This window comes from Oculina patagonica, chromosome 5 (genome assembly GCF_052425735.1).
Source record: "Oculina patagonica isolate OP01 chromosome 5, crgOcupat, whole genome shotgun sequence".
NCBI classification, from domain to species: Eukaryota; Metazoa; Cnidaria; class Anthozoa; order Scleractinia; family Oculinidae; genus Oculina; species Oculina patagonica.
This window is the reverse complement of record NC_135762.1, coordinates 22,825,907-22,842,026: the sequence shown is the minus strand read 5'-3', so window position 1 is coordinate 22,842,026 and position 16,120 is coordinate 22,825,907. Positions and strand designations below refer to the sequence as shown.

Below are 16,120 nucleotides of genomic sequence, written 5' to 3'. Positions count from 1 at the left end.
GTTTGATCCAGAGCCAACTGTGCTAACCATCAGGCCAATACACCTCCCTCCCAGAAAAATAAAGACAAATAAAAATCATTGATAGCTTAATAACCTTCAGTTGTTCTTCATCGTAAGGTGCATCAGGAGCAAAGATTCTCAGAATGTCGGCAAGACAACACGCAGCATGTGCTTTGACATCTTTGTCCCTGTGCTTGAGGATAAATGGACTAACAAGAGACTGTGCCACTGTGCCATACTTTGCTGCTCCATCTGTTTGGTCGGCATTGGACAGTTCATGAGTAAGGTTCTATCAAAAGAATAGTGAGTTAGAAAAACAAAAAAAAAACAAATGTGAATACAGAACATCTCTTATCGTTGGTATAATCAAAGTCAGCCAAAGGGAATATCTCATGTGTAACTGTTAAGGTGCCGAGACGTGTCCAGAAATGCATGCATTGGCGAAAATGGCAAATTTGACGAAATTTCATTAAGTGTTGACATTTGAGAGAATGAGCTCGAGAGAGGGGTACCACAAAAGCATCAAATTCAACAAAAACGACAAATTCAATGAAATGGCGAATTTGACAAAATTTTGCCAAAGGTCGACATTTGAGAGGATGAGCTCGAGAGAGGGGTACCACGAAAGCGTCAAATTCAACGAATTCGATGGAAATGGTGAACTTGACAAAATTTCGCCAAAGGTCGACATTTCAGAGGATGCATTTCTGGACATAAGTGGGCAATTGTGAAGAACAGCTCCCGCTAACCGACTGTCGGTCGTCTGTTGGCCGACAGTCGGCCGTTTGTCGTCCGTCTGTCGGCCGTCTGTGGGCCGTCTGTCGGCCGACTGTCGGTCGTCTGTCGGCCGACAACCTGCCGACAGGTTTTGGCTATGATGTCGGCCAACTGTTGGCCGACGGCCGGCCAACAGCCGGCCAACAGGCGGTGATGTGTCGGTAAGGTGTCAGTAGGATGTCGGTAAGTTGTCGGTTATACGGTAACACTAACCTTTTTGTTTCTTTATGTTTTTCCTCCGTAACGGACCCCAAAATTTATGAGAAATTGAAAGAAAAGGTATATACTCCATAGTTTCGGTCATCACAGCCTAAAACTAGCTTCTGCGCTGCCGAAATCGACCGGAGAATTTACGCGAACACAGCTACTCCATTTTTGTCCGCCATATTGGATTGGTTAACTTAGTCTCATTCCCCCTCGGAAGGGGTCGCAAAGGATTGTAGGGCGACTTCAGCGAGTGCGTGTGTGGAGAAGTTGTTGCACTGTTTTGGCCTGAGTTTTGGATAAAATCATCTTCGAACGTGATTTCATTGCTTGCCTTATGGACTTAAAGTTACATAGGTGATATATTTATAAGAGATTGGAGTTTGTATAAAAGAAAATCTTGGTGAGGAGTCGATTTGTTTTGTAGTAAGTTCCGTAGTACAATGAAATACAATGTTTATAAGTCTTATCTGTTTTAATCGCTTTCTGCATCGGGTTTACTTCTGTGTTTACTGCTCAGTTTTACAGTAAAATTTCTGTTTTGGGAAACTGTCGGTAACCTGTCGGTGGCCTGTCGGTAGTCTGTTGGTAACCTGTCGGCCGACAGTTGACCGACAGTCGGTTAGCGGGAGCTGTTCTTCACAATTACCCATAAGTGAATGGGCGAGATTTCCACATAACGGCATACTTATCAGGCATACAATGATGTGAGTGACATGATTCATGACAACTGCTTATGTGTAAAGCAAGGCTTGAAAAAAGACCTGTCCAGTCATCCAGGACAAGTCATTTTCTTGTGGGGAAAGTAACTTTTCATGTTCACTTTCAGGCCCAGGCAAGTTGTCTCCTAACTTGACTATAAATTTTAAACATAAATAAAACTAAGGCAAGCACATAACTGCCCGAGGCACACAAAGGTTTAGAGTTGCTTGTCAGAATTCAAGTTTTTGTTAAGCCTGTAAAAAGATAGTTTGAAGGAATTGTAGGCACAAATTTAAGTATGGGGCAAAATGGAAATCTGTCCTGACTATTAGTCTTATTTTAATATTATTAATTCTTACTTGCATTGAGGTTTAGGGGGAGTAAAGCAAAAGAAAATTTATCACATCTGGTGGAACAATGAATAAACTCTTGTGTTTTATTCCCCTAAGACTGGAAGCCAAGTTAAAGTTTTGATAATCAAAATGGGCCCATTTCTGGCTCATACTGGTATGGAAATTATTCCTTAGCACAGCTGTTAAATGTATGACCAATAAATGACAGCCATGCTCTTAATAATGGGAAACCCTTCATGTAGATATGTAAAGTACTTATCATTACATAGGTTGTTAATTTGCTTGGTCAGTGATGTGCACTACCTGACAGCTAACTGGAGGAAGCTTATCTGAGGGATCGATCATTTTATAACAAGCCTGTCTAAATGTAGAAAAGCTGTAAGTCTTACATAAATACAAGAATTGGTTTCGCGTAGTAGAATCTTCCATCGACACGTTTTCGATTATTATATTTCTATTTCCATTGATTTTAATCAACAATTGTTTTCCCCATCGAGTAAATAGTCGCTTCGATTCGCTATAAAATATACAGGTGCCTCTTCAAGCCACAGATATCAAAACAAGCTTAATATAAAACCCTATCGTATCTCGATACAACTTCACTCCAATGTCGATATAAATGCACTTCCTATGCACTTCTGCCATTTATAACGTTATCTCCACTCACCTTGAGTCGTTTAATAAGCTCATCTTTGCTGAGTCTATCATGCAAGTCTGTAGAAGCCGCTCTCTTCTTTGGAGACGAACCAGCTTCACGGCGAGGCATGTCAGCTGGTAAACGCTTCCACGGGTTTCAGCGCCTCTTACCCCAAAAAACCTGTATAAAATACCTCCTGAAAACTTCCTTTTCGAAATCTGGGTTAAAGACGGCTCCCTTTGCGGAAAAATGTCGATTCTTTAGGGTAGTAACAATTTTTATGGTGGTGTTGTTCTCTCTTTCAATCGAACACTTTGAACCAATTGGCGCGAACAGCCCATAATAATCAAGTCGCTGACATCTGTTTTGAGAACGCGGGCTTAGAACTACAGGAGGCGGAGGGGGAGGGTCTAGCAATCTGTGACAGTATTTATAAACAGCTAGCATTGATCCTTGAGTAACAGGCCATTATAGATCTGAAGTGAAGCGGTTAAGCAATTTTTCTGAGCAACATTTTTTCCAACTACTTCAGACGGTGCAAGAATGTTTCTTTTTGGGGGAAGGACGGAGAGGGAGAGCTTGTTCCGTTTCCTTCTTTTTTTATTCAATTTCTTTCTTCTTTTTTCTCTTTTTTTCCCGTCCTTCTCTATTCTTGCTATCTAGGAACTTTTTCAGGGGAGTCATTACCATTACCCAGGCCCCCATTCTCCACCCAAAAATATAATGGTCCCGCTGCTCTTATTACAACATTAGAAGCCAAAGCGGGAATTCCCGAGGAAAATTTCTGGTCTCTGCCAGGAACAAGATCACGTGACAAGATCATGCAAAGACTCCCCTGCCCTTCTAGGTCCACGACCGATTTTTAAAAGTACATCTACAATGAATAATACTACAAATCAACCAGGCCGATGCTACGCTATCAGTGCTATCGACTGGATAGTGATTTATCCAGGCCACCCTTCCGGAACAACTATGTAAAGAAATGACGAGCACTTTATAGTCACTAATTGAGTTTGTTGTTGGTTCTCGCCTTCCGCTCCGAGGGTTTTTCTCCGGGTTCTCCGCTTTCCTCCCCTTCTTCCCCCCGCCCCCCCCCCCCCCCCTAAAAACAAAATTTCCAAATTCCAATTCGACCTGGATAGAGCACCCGCATGAAAGCCAGCTAGAGTAGCTTTTTCTCCTTTCTCTGCGATAGCGACATTGATGTGGCTTCCTCTCTAAATGAAGTATTTTTTTTATATTTTTAATTAGGTCCCTAGTAATGACGCAACAACCAACTTACCCTTAGTCAGTTACGTCATATCCAACTTGTTTCATCTTCTGGTCGAAATGCGCGCAAACGATCGCCGTGTATATTTGCTAACACAAGAAACATGTCACACTGATGTGTTTCTTTATTTTAGCTGCTCTGGCGTTCTTAATCGAGACTAGACTCTGCGCACTCATTTTCCAACGACCCGAGCCGATATTGATGAAAAAATCGGATGACGAAGAAGACAACCAATGTTGCATCTCGTCTGAAATCCGCGAAAGCCTCGAAAAGATATCGATTGTTGATGATACAGATGAAGGTAAGTGCTTCAAATAAAAAATAGCTCCTCCCTTCGGCCCAGCCAGCGAATACGGCTGATTCCTGATCCGCATGTCAATAACCGCCATCATTTCTCTAATTTTTAGTGAATCTTTTTGTTGCCTCTAAACTTAAATGTTGTTCTTTATAAAACCTCCTTCATCTATGCGTTTGTTCGCTATTTTTTTTTTTTTAAAAAGTGCAAATTTGCACGAAATCTAGCGTTTGTTTTGAAATCCGATGCAAAGTTATGTCCACAAAATTTGATCTTGAATTATTGGTGATTTGTAAATTAACGAAAAGAACAGATTATAATGTACCTGAAAAAAGAATTTACTGACAATAATGACCGATGTCAGGACTTCCGGCGGATGTAGATTTGATAAAAACATTTCGTCGCTTTTTCAGTTACTTAATACTTTTTAAGGATGAGGATCTCCTATTCGTGAGGTCCAGGTTTCTCTCCAGGATCCCTGTCTGGGGGCTGTCTGGGGCTGCTTCAGAAAGAATGCGGATCTCCAGCGTGATAAATTTAGAACAAAGTTATTCGAGTTTAGCTTCCGTGTTCCGTCTAATCGTACTGTGTGACATCTGAAAGGTTCGAATAAAGTTAGCTGCAGAACTCAATTAACTTTCGTTTCTTCGCAAGAAGAACCAGGTTAAAGAGTTAATAGATCGGCAGATTTCCAGGTGAAAAATAGGTAAAATAAAATGAAAGGTAAAAAAACTAAATAAAATAAAAATCGCGCGCGCTGTGTTTATAGTTATCACGATATCGAGGCCCAAGCACGTGCACAAACAAAAAGCGCGGTTACATTGTCTACCGGGAGCGAAGTGAATGAAAGAAAGCACATATTGAGAGGATATTTTGGAGATTTTTGATGTTCTTTTTAAGGTATTTAGTTCATCTTGATAAATTTTAAGTTAAGATGTTTATAGGTAAGATTTAAACGACCTTGTGTGGATTAATATGAAGTTTACCCCTGAAAACGAGCCGCAGACTTTGATAGATATGCGCCATGTTTTGCAAGACATGGTAGTTTTAGCCTGTTGACCCCCTTCTTGGGCGCGTTTCCGGCCAAGTGACTCCCTTGGAACTAAATAAAAAAAAAAAAAAAAAAAAAAAAAAAAAAGCCCAAAACCAAAAAAAAATTTAACCCCCAACTATATCGGTTCCACTGTAGAAGGCTTTGAACACGACTGCTAATTAAAAAGCTTGATCCATGAGCGAAGAGCAAAGAATGAAAGATGTATAAGTTTAAAGGAAGCATTTACACAGTCGGTTGTTCGTCTGGATTCTCTTTGTTCCTTGACTCTGAGTGCCTCTGCGTTCTTCGCATAATTGATCCGACACAGTTCGTAATTTGTTATCTTAAAACTGTTTTCATTACTCTCCTAGGTATGGTTTTATTTTACGCCTTCCTGCTTTTCCGTTTTACATTGATGGGGTAGTGGCTAAAAGCTTTTCTGTGTTGTTTAACAAGGCCTATCTGCCACTTCACACTTCATCTTTATTTAAGCTTAATATAAGCAGCTTACCTTTTACTGTAGGCTTAAACCATTAGACTTAACATCTCTTGCAAGTTACACGTATCAAAATTAAGATTTCAGTAAATTTGTGATCTTTTATATTTACTGTAGGAATTTTTAAAATTAGATTTGAACCTTTCCTTCCACTGCATAACTCAGGCTATAAATTTGACATAGTTATTTTGTGAAATTATTTCAAGCCAAAAATCAAAAATAATTTCCCCTTTTTTGCAGCGTTCAGTGATATGCAAACTCTGAAATTCAAAATCCATCTAACGATTGTGTTTTTCGCTGCCACCAATCATAATGGCAACAGTCAACAAATCATGAAAAAACAAAAAATAAACACAATGGATCGAAAACTACCAACCACAACTGATGGATGTACCTTTCGACCCGGTTGAAGTGAACTTTTGTTTCCCAAGAGGTTCGCTCAGATGATTGACAGCAGCAAAAAGCGTACAGTCAACTCTCTCTTAACGGACACCTCTATAAACGGCACCTCTATAAGACGGACACCTGGTTATGGTCCCTGCCATTTTTCAGTCATTTTACTGTAAGAAAACTCTCTGTAAGACGGACACCTCTCTAAGACGGACAACGGACACTTGACCGCCAACGGACAGGCACTAAAAGTTATTTTTTCGTGATATACTTCAAAATTGTTATCGACATATAGCATAACAGGTCAGCGCCTTTAGAATACCAAATTTACCAAAAAATCCGCTAAAACGCATTACTTCTCTCTTAAACTTGTAGATTTAGTTTCCTACTTACAGTATCACCGTTTGTTATTAACAAAAGTCATCTCTGATATTATTTTTGTTCCATTTGGTTTGCTAACGTAGCGACTAAAAAACGGTTCTTGTGCGCCGTTTAGCTTTATCGTCTCAAATTTCTGGTGTCACATTACCTCACTCTCTTAGGCGGACACCTCTATAAGACGGACAGTTGGGGCCGGTCCCGACGGTGTCCTCTTAGAGAGGTTGACTGTAAACCATTGGTTGAGGATTAAATTTCAGTGTTCGCATATCACTGAAACCGTAAAAAAGGAGTGCATGCACAATAATTATTATATTCTCTCAGTAAAACTGACTACAGTTGAATCAGGATGACTCGAACCTTCAAGGGTAATCGTAAAAGGTTCGAGATATCGGGAGTTCAAGTTGTCGAGGGTAAAATTAGTAAGAAAATGACTTGGAGGAGAATTGGAAAAGGTTTGAGTTAGCGGGAGGTTCGAGTTACTGAGGGTTGGAGTTATGGGCATTCTTACAGGTGCTGTCTATCGATTGTTAGCACAACCACACTGACCTACTATTGCCAAAACGTGCAATCTGATTGGCTATACAGGTGCTGTCTATCGATCGCCGCGCCCTTAAAAAAAAAAAAAAAACCCCCCAAACCCCCCCCCCCAAAAACACCAAAAACCTCGACTCCCGTCTAATTGTATAGACAGCTCTTGGGGTGAGTGCACAGTTTTTTGCGAAATTTTCCCTATAAGCAGGGATGTAGCTAAGAAAACACTAAGCCAGCTCATCAACAAACCCAACTGGCCTTTCTGGCATTGGCAGATCTAAAAGTTTACCTTAGCCTCTGTTTTCACGTGAAATTTCAGCCGGATTTAAGTTCTCTTTCAGCCAGTAAAATTAGCCGACAGCCGGCGCTTAGCAACATCCCTGCATAAGAGAACATCCACTGATTCAAGTTTCAATGTTAAACAAAAAAACTTTCTTGATAAAATAAACCAAAATGAATCCCTTCTTGATATCATTCTTTTCATTCCACAGTAAGTAGTAGTGCAAGTTCGGAGACCAGTTTAAACAAAATGCCACCAAGGCGAAAAAGAAAAGCAGCTACAAGAGAAGAAACAAAGCTGAAGAAACACAAAGATGATTGCTTGACAAGGTGTTTATTTAAGAACGAAAACTCTACTGTTTATGTCTTTGTATTATTTATAAATATCGTAGCCATTCATTATTTTGCTCTTAAGGTGGCATAGGGCAAACCCAAACTACAGGCAAGGTTCTCTCATTGAACCATTCAAGGGAGCGAAATTGCATGCTGTAATTTTACTCAAATTTTTAAGACAAAGAAATAGAGGTTTTAGCCCTTTTATCAACATGCTACAGGATACAAATGCACTGAAGCAAGGCTACAGCAACATTTTATCTTTGCATGTGAAACGTTTGACACATACTGCTAACAATTACATAGTAGTTTACGCTTATTCTTGCTCTTGCTTTTGCACTTACCGGGGGTAATAGACCTTTTTACCGATACAGCGGTTATTTCTATTGTTTTGAAAGTGATTATGGGATGACGTGAGGGCTCATGGCTGTTTTGTTGGGATTTCTAGCTTTGGCAGCTTTATTCTTTTTTTTTTTTTGGGGGGGGGGGGGTCGACTGAACTCAGTGACAACAATTATTAATAATTATTAATAATGTTAATAAAATTTTGCTATTCTCTTTTTAGCATTAAGTCTCAAACTCTAACTGACGAGTTAGGGAAACCCTTTTCAGTAAGGCGATGTAGAGCATGGTTTGAACACTATGCAGGTATTTAAAAATAACGTAATGTTGTTTTTCATACAGTCATGTAAGCTTGATCACTCACAATTTAAACATGTCTTGTTTGCCAAATGTTTGACTTACTTGCGGTGTTTAGGAATGGGGACCTGCAGTGTTTCATGATTACTATTGAATAGAATTTTAATTTAACAGCTGCTGGGTGTTAAGAAAATTAATAGAAATTAATTAATCATGTTGAAACAACCCTCCAAGCTAAGACTATTTTAATCGCCATGGTGACTAAATTAGAACCAAAGTCGCCAGCCTGGCGACTAAAATTGAGAAGGGGGATTGAATAGGTGAGCTTAATTTAGCAACTAAAATTTTTCACTGGTGACCAAACTTGAGCAGTCAGTGGCTTGGATGGTTGAGAAAGTCTTTTACCATTTTTCCTCCATTTTATTTTGTTTTGCTCTGACTGTGGAAAAGACACTTAAGTCTCACAGTACCTCACTCCAACCAAGGTGAAGATTGTTAATGTAGAAAACCAAACAAAATCCTGGGGATAATCTAAAATGGACTTGTGTCCAGTCTAGTAGCAGTACTCCTAATTGCTTTAATGCAGTCTGGGTCATCTTAGCCAAATTGAAGGCTTAACCTCCCACAACAGCTTTGCAGAATGGTGAAAAATAAGACAGCAAAAGATTGATAAAGATTATAAACAGTGGTACCTTGGTGTTTTACAGTACAAAAGTTTCTTTTCATTACTTACAGGTCAAGATGGACCGGACACAATTGGTCCTGAGGGAGTAGAAAAACTCTGCAAGGATCTGGGAGTTGAACCAGAAGATGTAAGAATTTTATGTTATTGTTTAGATTGAGAACAATGTTGCATTTGCAAATAAAATATTTTTCTTGTGTAAGATTTGAAGGGAGCAAAGTTATTGACCTGGATTGTTTATTTATCGTGGATTTGTACAAGTTCAATTTGTGTCCAGCAGTTGACGGCTTACAGTTCGGGTGTTCGTCAAATCACTGCAAAACAGTGACAAGTGATTCTAGTATTAGTTCCTGAAGGTACAGCAAATGAAACTAAGCAAGGCTGAACAAATTTACCCCTACTTTTGATAAAAACTAGTGGTTACCACAGGTTGAAAGTGCGGGCCTCGTGCGTTAGAGGGTCTGGGGGGAAGTGTTTCAGCGTGTCTTCACTGACAAAGAAAATTCGAGTCGGTCGGTACGCGTCACGCTTAAGTCAAAATGTTTTTTTCGTTTCCTTTCCCAATCGTTGTTTTTTGTGAGTTTGCGTGTAGTCGAGCACGCGGTGTGAATTGAGATGTGATTTTCCTCCGTCGGCAAACTTGCTTTGTTATCAGTGTTATAAGGAATTTCTCGAGAATAACAGTTGTTGGAATCATTCGCTTTACCGTAGTTTATCTGTGATACAATCACAGCAGATCTTCTCAAAAGCAACACCTATAAAACACCTCTCAAAACGTAGTTGCAGGAAGCCTCGATCTAATGTGATTCAAACAGTTGATTTTTCGCATTCTTATCCAGGCTCTTGGAGACAATTCTCTTCCGGTGTTACGATAAACTGTCAATGACACATTTTTTGCATTCCGACGCTAGTGGAAGAAAAAATTTTCAACTTCCGCTTCCCTGCAGATAGCCTTTATAAACGTGGCGCGCACGCGTAATACGCAATCCGCTGGTCACTGTCAAGATTAGGGTTGCGGGCCTCTCTTGGGCCCGCAAAAATGATGATAATAAAACTACTGAGCTATAGCTGTAATGTTTACCTTGCTGTTTTATTATTCTTTGTAGACTGTGATGCTTGTAATAGCATGGAAACTACAAGCAGCAACAATGGGATTTTTTACTTTTCATGAATGGAGCAAAGGGATGCTCTCAATAGAGTAAGTAATATTTCTCAAATTATCACGGAAGTCATTTGCTGTAGTTAAAACTTAGCCTTGTAGATCCAGCACTTGTTTGAGCTCAATATTTCTTTGGGGCCCATCATTTAGTGGAGGAATTACAGATTGTTCAAAATAGATTGTGTAGGCGAAATTGATCAGCAGCTTTACCAAATGAGATAGTTTACCTGTAAAAGTTGCTAAACAACTCCTTACATGTGGCCCACTTTCATATTTCCCATTCTCCAAAATGAGAAATCTAACAAACATCTTATTAAAAATCTTGTTTTTCTACCCAGAAGGGTTAGATTCAGATCTTTGTCCCTCCTCCCTCCACATGCCCATGTGCTTCATGTTTGGGCTATAAATAAATTGGTCGGGGAAAAGCATGTGTTTTACTGCATGGACCATGAATATGATTAATGAGAGTTATTGCTGCGAAGCCTTGCGTGCAGCGCTACGTCCGTGCGGGGCCTGGGCCTTGCAACATACTCGTTCCTTTTTCCTGGCGTGTTTCGCGGTCGCGGCGTGGGGCGCTTTTGCTCGCCGCGTCCGCTGGTAGCCGCGCCTTCTCGTCTGGCTCCATCTTCCTGGGCGGGCCTCGGCCTCTGTTACCATGGAGGCTGGGATTGTCCCGGGCCTCCTGGGGGGCGGCTGCGTCATGGGTGTTCTGTGGCGCTCGTGCACGTGCTTGTTGGACTCCTCTCTTCTATTTTTTTTCTGCGTATTCTCCTGTATTCCTCTGTCTCACATTCCTCCTTCTTCCTCTTTTTTCTTCCCCCTTAGTTAATATTTATAAGGTGTTCATTGGTGAGGCATTAGCGTGATACTGTAATTAATTACTCCCAAAGGCTGAAGTATCTCTTTCATGCTCAATCATATCTAATATTGCTTGTACATTTACCAGTAAGTGAAATAAGCTGTTTTGTTGAACATTGTGTGTAATCACATTATTACCGTAAGGAGAACTGGAATGTTTTTTTATCTCTTGTTAGATGTGACTCAACAGCCAAACTTAAAGCACGATTAAATGGCCTGAAGTCATTAACAAGTGATAGTGCAACTTTTAAAAAGATTTACCGCTACGCCTTTGACTTTTGTAGAGTAAGTTTGTAAAATTAATGTTCTGGTTTATTAAAATAATTTCTAACTGGTCAAAATTTAGCTCAGACAGTAATTTTAAACCTAGACTGTACTGTCAAAGGTTGTAAATAAGTATCTGTACTACGTTAGCAATTGGGCTGTTTGTCTCATTTATAATGCTGATTAATAAATGAATTCTGAAGATCTTTCATAGTTATTCTACAGCTCTGGAAGATCTTCAGAATTTGTTAATCAAATAATCAATGATCAGAGTCACCCACCCACCCGCCCACCCTTGTATGATAACCAAATAAGAAGAAAGTTAATGTTTTGACAGAAATGAGTTTAAATCAGCTTGCATCAATAGTTGTGTCCCTCCAACGGTAACTATAAGAAAAGGCTGCCAAATCAAAAATATTAACAAGGGTCATAATTTTCGGTTAAGAAGTTTACGGTTAGTAAGTACTGACAAACTGTAAGTATAACCAGATAAAGGTAAACCTTTGTGCAGACATGCTCAAAGACCATTACATAAGTACCGGTAACCGTTGATTAACTGGCATCCCATCCAGCTTATGTACCAAATCTGGACACATAATTGCTCATGATGTTTTTTGGGTGAGCAAATGAGCAAGGTCTGCAACAAATGTTTTTCATATTTTGTTTCCGTGAGTGGGCAAACAAGGAACATTATTTTGTGGACACAACAATGTGTCTACAAATGTTGCGTGAGTGGGCAAAATGTTGCGTGAGTGGGCATTATTTTGTTTGCCATGGCCTTGAGAGAAACTGGAATAAGCTTTGGACGGAGAGCAGAATTTACTTTGAAGTACTTCTACCCTGGCTAACACTTTTTGAAATGGAAAACTTTGATGTTCTTTGTTGCCTACCATGCAATCTTGGTTGTATATTCCTACTCAGAAATTTCAGCCAATAACTGTTGTATTTTTATTTAAACAGAATCAAGACCAGCGCACTTTAGACATAGATACAGCTGTGACGATGATTCATCTTTTACTTCACGGTTCATGGTCATTGCTAAATGATTTCATAGAATTTTTACAGGTAGGTTATAACTTAGTGAAGGAATATTATTCTACATGACACGCTCGTGTCATGTAGAATAATATTCTTCACTATTTATCACCGAGCTTAAAATCTACCATCTTTATTATTTACTACAAATTTGATGATTTCGACATTGCTGATCCTAGCAGTATGCAGGACGCGTGTCACATATCAACCTAGTAAATGGCCTAGCTCACAGCGAGTCTCACGTAGCTCAGTTGGTTAGAGCGCCCAACCGGTATCTAGGAGGCCATGGGTTCGATTCCCGTCGGGGACTCAGATTTTTTCTTTGTCCCACGCTCGTGTCATGTAGAATAATATTCTTCACTATTTATCACCGAGCTTAAAATCTACCATCTTTATTATTTACTAGGTTATAACTTATAAAAGGCAGTGGTAATGCCACTTTGTTTTACATGTATGTGTTGCAGGGTTCAAAATAAAATTACAGCTTTAAGCCTGAATTTGTCAGCTTTTCTTGTCATGGCTCATTTTTTTCCCGGCTGTTTAAGAGGCATGCATTTCAAGGGACACAATCCATATGCATACATAGCATACCCAATGCTCAAAGGTTTGCAATGCATTTTAGGGCGATTTCAAACACAGACAGCCATTTTCAAGTTTTCCAGAGTTATAGAATCTTTTACAGCAAAGCAAAAAAATCTATTGAAGCAATGTAACTTCTTTTCTTATTTTGAATGTAATAGAAGCAATTACCGGTAAGATCTTCCAATATAACTTTCTGGAGGGACACAGTACCTGAGAAGGTGGGGCGCCTTGATCCTCATCTTAACACAGAAATGTAGTCGCCACATTGGCGACTAAACATAAAACAAGAAATTTTAGTCACCAAAGATAAAATTTTGGTCACATAAGTGACTGGTCAGTGAGTTGCACTTTCTAGCCCTGTGGCTACTTTATTGTCTGATATGAAACTTTACTATAACATTACAGCAACTTTGATTTCAGTTGGCCGATAAAGGCATGCTATTTTTAATTTCTTCGGTGAAAAGTAGCCGGCAAGTGTGGTCAAAGTGCCAGCTACCACTGACAGCTGGCTGCTATTTTAAACCCTGTGTTGTTGTTTAAAATAAATTTCAGGTTAAAATGATTTCAACCTGCCTTGTTCATGAATTTTCGCGTTCCTCGGTCGCGGTCCGACCCCCGCCGCTCCCCCCCCCCCGCCCCTCTTCCTCCTTCCCCCTCCTCGGAAGGTAGCTTGATTTATATTTTTCTTTGTTTAAGAATTACGGTAATAAATTTGGAACAAAAAAAAAGAACAAAGTTGTAGTTTAAAATCATTTTGACCTGAAATTCATTTTAAACTATAACAAATCTATGTTCACCGCATGATATTTGTTAAAATATGCAAATTTGTATGATAACCAGGTGTGGAAAACTGATTATTTTTTTTCATTTTGTTTTCTTAATTTTGTCATTGCAGAATTCAAAGTATAAAGTTTTAAACAGAGACCAGTGGTGTAATGTGTTGGAATTCAGCCGATCAATACTACCTGACTTATCAAATTATGATGAAGATGGTGCTTGTAAGTATGAAAACTTGTGCATGTATCTTTGTAGCCTGTGAACAAGACTTGGATCTCTAGTGAAATATAGTGTGAAAAATAATTGGCAACTGGAGTGAACAGAGCGTTTTCTTGCAGAAAGATTTTCCTACCAGTTTGCGCTCTGTTCGCTCCACTCGCTTGCATATTTTTTTATTCACCCTATTCTTCACTAGGAAGCGTGTTCACTGGTTATCAACTTTGTTGACTGTCTTCCCTTGATAACTCAGGAATGACCGTTAACAAAGAACTGTGATTTCAGGGACAATCAACCGTTACCCCTTTCCATGGGCCGTATTTACCTAAGAAGAAGTTTAGCTTAACAGGCGAGCTTGTTTTAAAACAATGAGTGACCAAGACAACACAGAACCTCAAAACAATATAGAGCAGGAAAACAATAGCTCCAAAATAAGAAAAAATCATAAGTTTTTACACCGAGGTAAACCCTGAAACGGGTTTAATACGTTGAGGGGAATACGAGGCATAAAATAGGACGCATTACTTTTAGCTTGAAACGTTTGTCCCCGCTCCTTTAACAATATCTCCCCCTCTTGCAGCCATGCTTTTATTTCTTGCAGTTTCCTTGCCTTAGTTGTTGATTGTTTTTGTCTCTCAGGGCCAGTTCTTATGGATGAATTCGTAGAGTGGTATCGACAAAAATACCCTCCAAAGTTTTCCTCGGCCTGACTGTCTCTTAACCAGAATCAATTTGTGCCATCAAAGGAACATGTGGGAATTTATTCAACATGCGGACGATGGGCTTTGCAAGCTGTCAAAACCAAGGAAGGACTTCACATTTAAGGACTAAGGCTGCAAAGTTACGGCGTCTAAATGTGGTACAAAACGACCGTTGGCAGGGCGCAATGCAAATTAAAACATTGTTGCATTGAAGAACCTTTTTGGCAAGATAAAACTTCAATTAAAAATCAAAACTTGGAATGAGATGGTTCGACAGTGATCATCTATTGTTTGAATTATGCGCAATGCTTATTGCTTTTTTTAGAAAGCTGAAGAAAGACAAGCTGACATTTGTTACTGAAGCTGTACATGCAAGATAACGTTATTTTGATTTACTCGGCTGTGAAGTTGATTAAGAAAAGGCATTTTATTACTGACGGAGAGCACCTTTCAACTCCACTTAATCTGTATTCCCCGATTTCGAAAGATAAATGGCCCCTTGAAAGAAAAAACAAAACATAAGCTTCGTAATTGCCTCGTTTTTATTTGCGAAAAGTATCTTGGCATTTTGATTGGTTAAAAAGTATCACGTGACTTTAACTGTTATCCTCCTCGCCCAATCAGTTTGTCATAAGCAGTCTCGATCTGTGTTCTCGCGGTTTTCTCGCGTTTTATAATTTTGTTGTTTCTCTTCTTTCTTTTGAAAACTGCTCAGTTGGAAATTGAAACTTTTGTGCAATATTAAGATTCAGAGAGTTGTTCGGTGCTTTCAGCGTATTGTAGGTCAAAGTTTATTATTAAAAGCAATGTCTACATTGGTGTGTGGATTCATATTTGTTGGGTTAAGTAATTCAGATCAGTGCTAGTGAAAGAGATCATAACTATTGTAAGGCTATCTTTACACGGGACCGGTTCCAAACGGATCCGGTCCGAAAATCGGACCGGACAGGCCTTCTGTTTTTACAGGACCGTTCTGGATCCATAACTGGACCAGCAAAGTAGCAGGTCCAAATTTGGATCCGTTCCGAACCGGTTCCAGAACGGTCCCGTGTAAACACCTGGATCGGTTCCAAACGGTTCCGTGTAAACAGAAGGCGATCAGGTCCGGTCTGGTCCAGTGTAAACGTAGCCTAATTCACGCGCTAGTAAAAAAAAAATCTCCAGAATACTCGATAGAGCGGGACGCGAATGAGAGGCGGCTGTATTCGCAGGCTAACTCGATAGGCTTTTTCCTAGCTGGGTAGAGTGAAAACAATTGCCGTGCGCAAGCCGAGCGATTTCCTTTTTTTCTTTCTTTAGCGCTATATACCCCACTAGGGAGCTTCAATCACGGGCAATTGCAATCGTGACGTCATGGGTTAGCGGAACACCCGTGCACATTGGATCATTACCGTACCCAAATTCGCAAGTAGCCATTCAGAAGCGCGAGCCGATCTACTGTCCTGAAGTCCTACGATATCAAGTCACTGACCATGATACGCCGCGATATCATGGGCACTTTCAAGTAAAGAAGCGTTTCCGTACGA

The 16,120-nt window shown here is 39.8% G+C and overlaps 2 protein-coding genes across 3 annotated transcripts in view; one reads left to right on the top strand and one right to left on the bottom strand.

The window, feature by feature from the left end:
- LOC144653352 (sister chromatid cohesion protein PDS5 homolog A-B-like) overlaps positions 1-2,996 on the bottom strand; it is a 41,301-nt gene extending 38,305 nt beyond the window's left edge. Inside the window, exons 1-2 of the mRNA XM_078513330.1 lie at positions 2,704-2,996; positions 95-289 (exon numbers count right to left, since the gene is read on the bottom strand). Of these exons, the coding sequence (XP_078369456.1) occupies positions 95-289; positions 2,704-2,802 (294 nt within the window). The 5' untranslated portion in view covers positions 2,803-2,996. The remainder of the gene's footprint in view (positions 1-94; positions 290-2,703) is intronic.
- Positions 2,997-3,973: 977 nt separating this feature from the next.
- On the top strand, positions 3,974-15,413 carry LOC144653338 (DCN1-like protein 4). 2 transcript variants are annotated; one of them, XM_078513311.1, is made up of 9 exons: positions 3,974-4,244; positions 7,561-7,678; positions 8,247-8,329; positions 9,056-9,132; positions 10,109-10,200; positions 11,196-11,304; positions 12,244-12,348; positions 13,796-13,898; positions 14,533-15,413. In XM_078513311.1, the coding sequence occupies exons 1-9, from the start codon at positions 4,058-4,060 to the stop codon at positions 14,601-14,603; spliced, it is 945 nt and encodes a 314-aa protein (XP_078369437.1). In that variant the 5' UTR covers positions 3,974-4,057; the 3' UTR covers positions 14,604-15,413. The 2 variants fall into 2 exon arrangements, with proteins under 2 accessions (XP_078369437.1, XP_078369438.1); XM_078513312.1 differs by lacking the exon at positions 3,974-4,244 and adding an exon at positions 5,039-5,138.
- Positions 15,414-16,120: the final 707 nt, after the last annotated feature.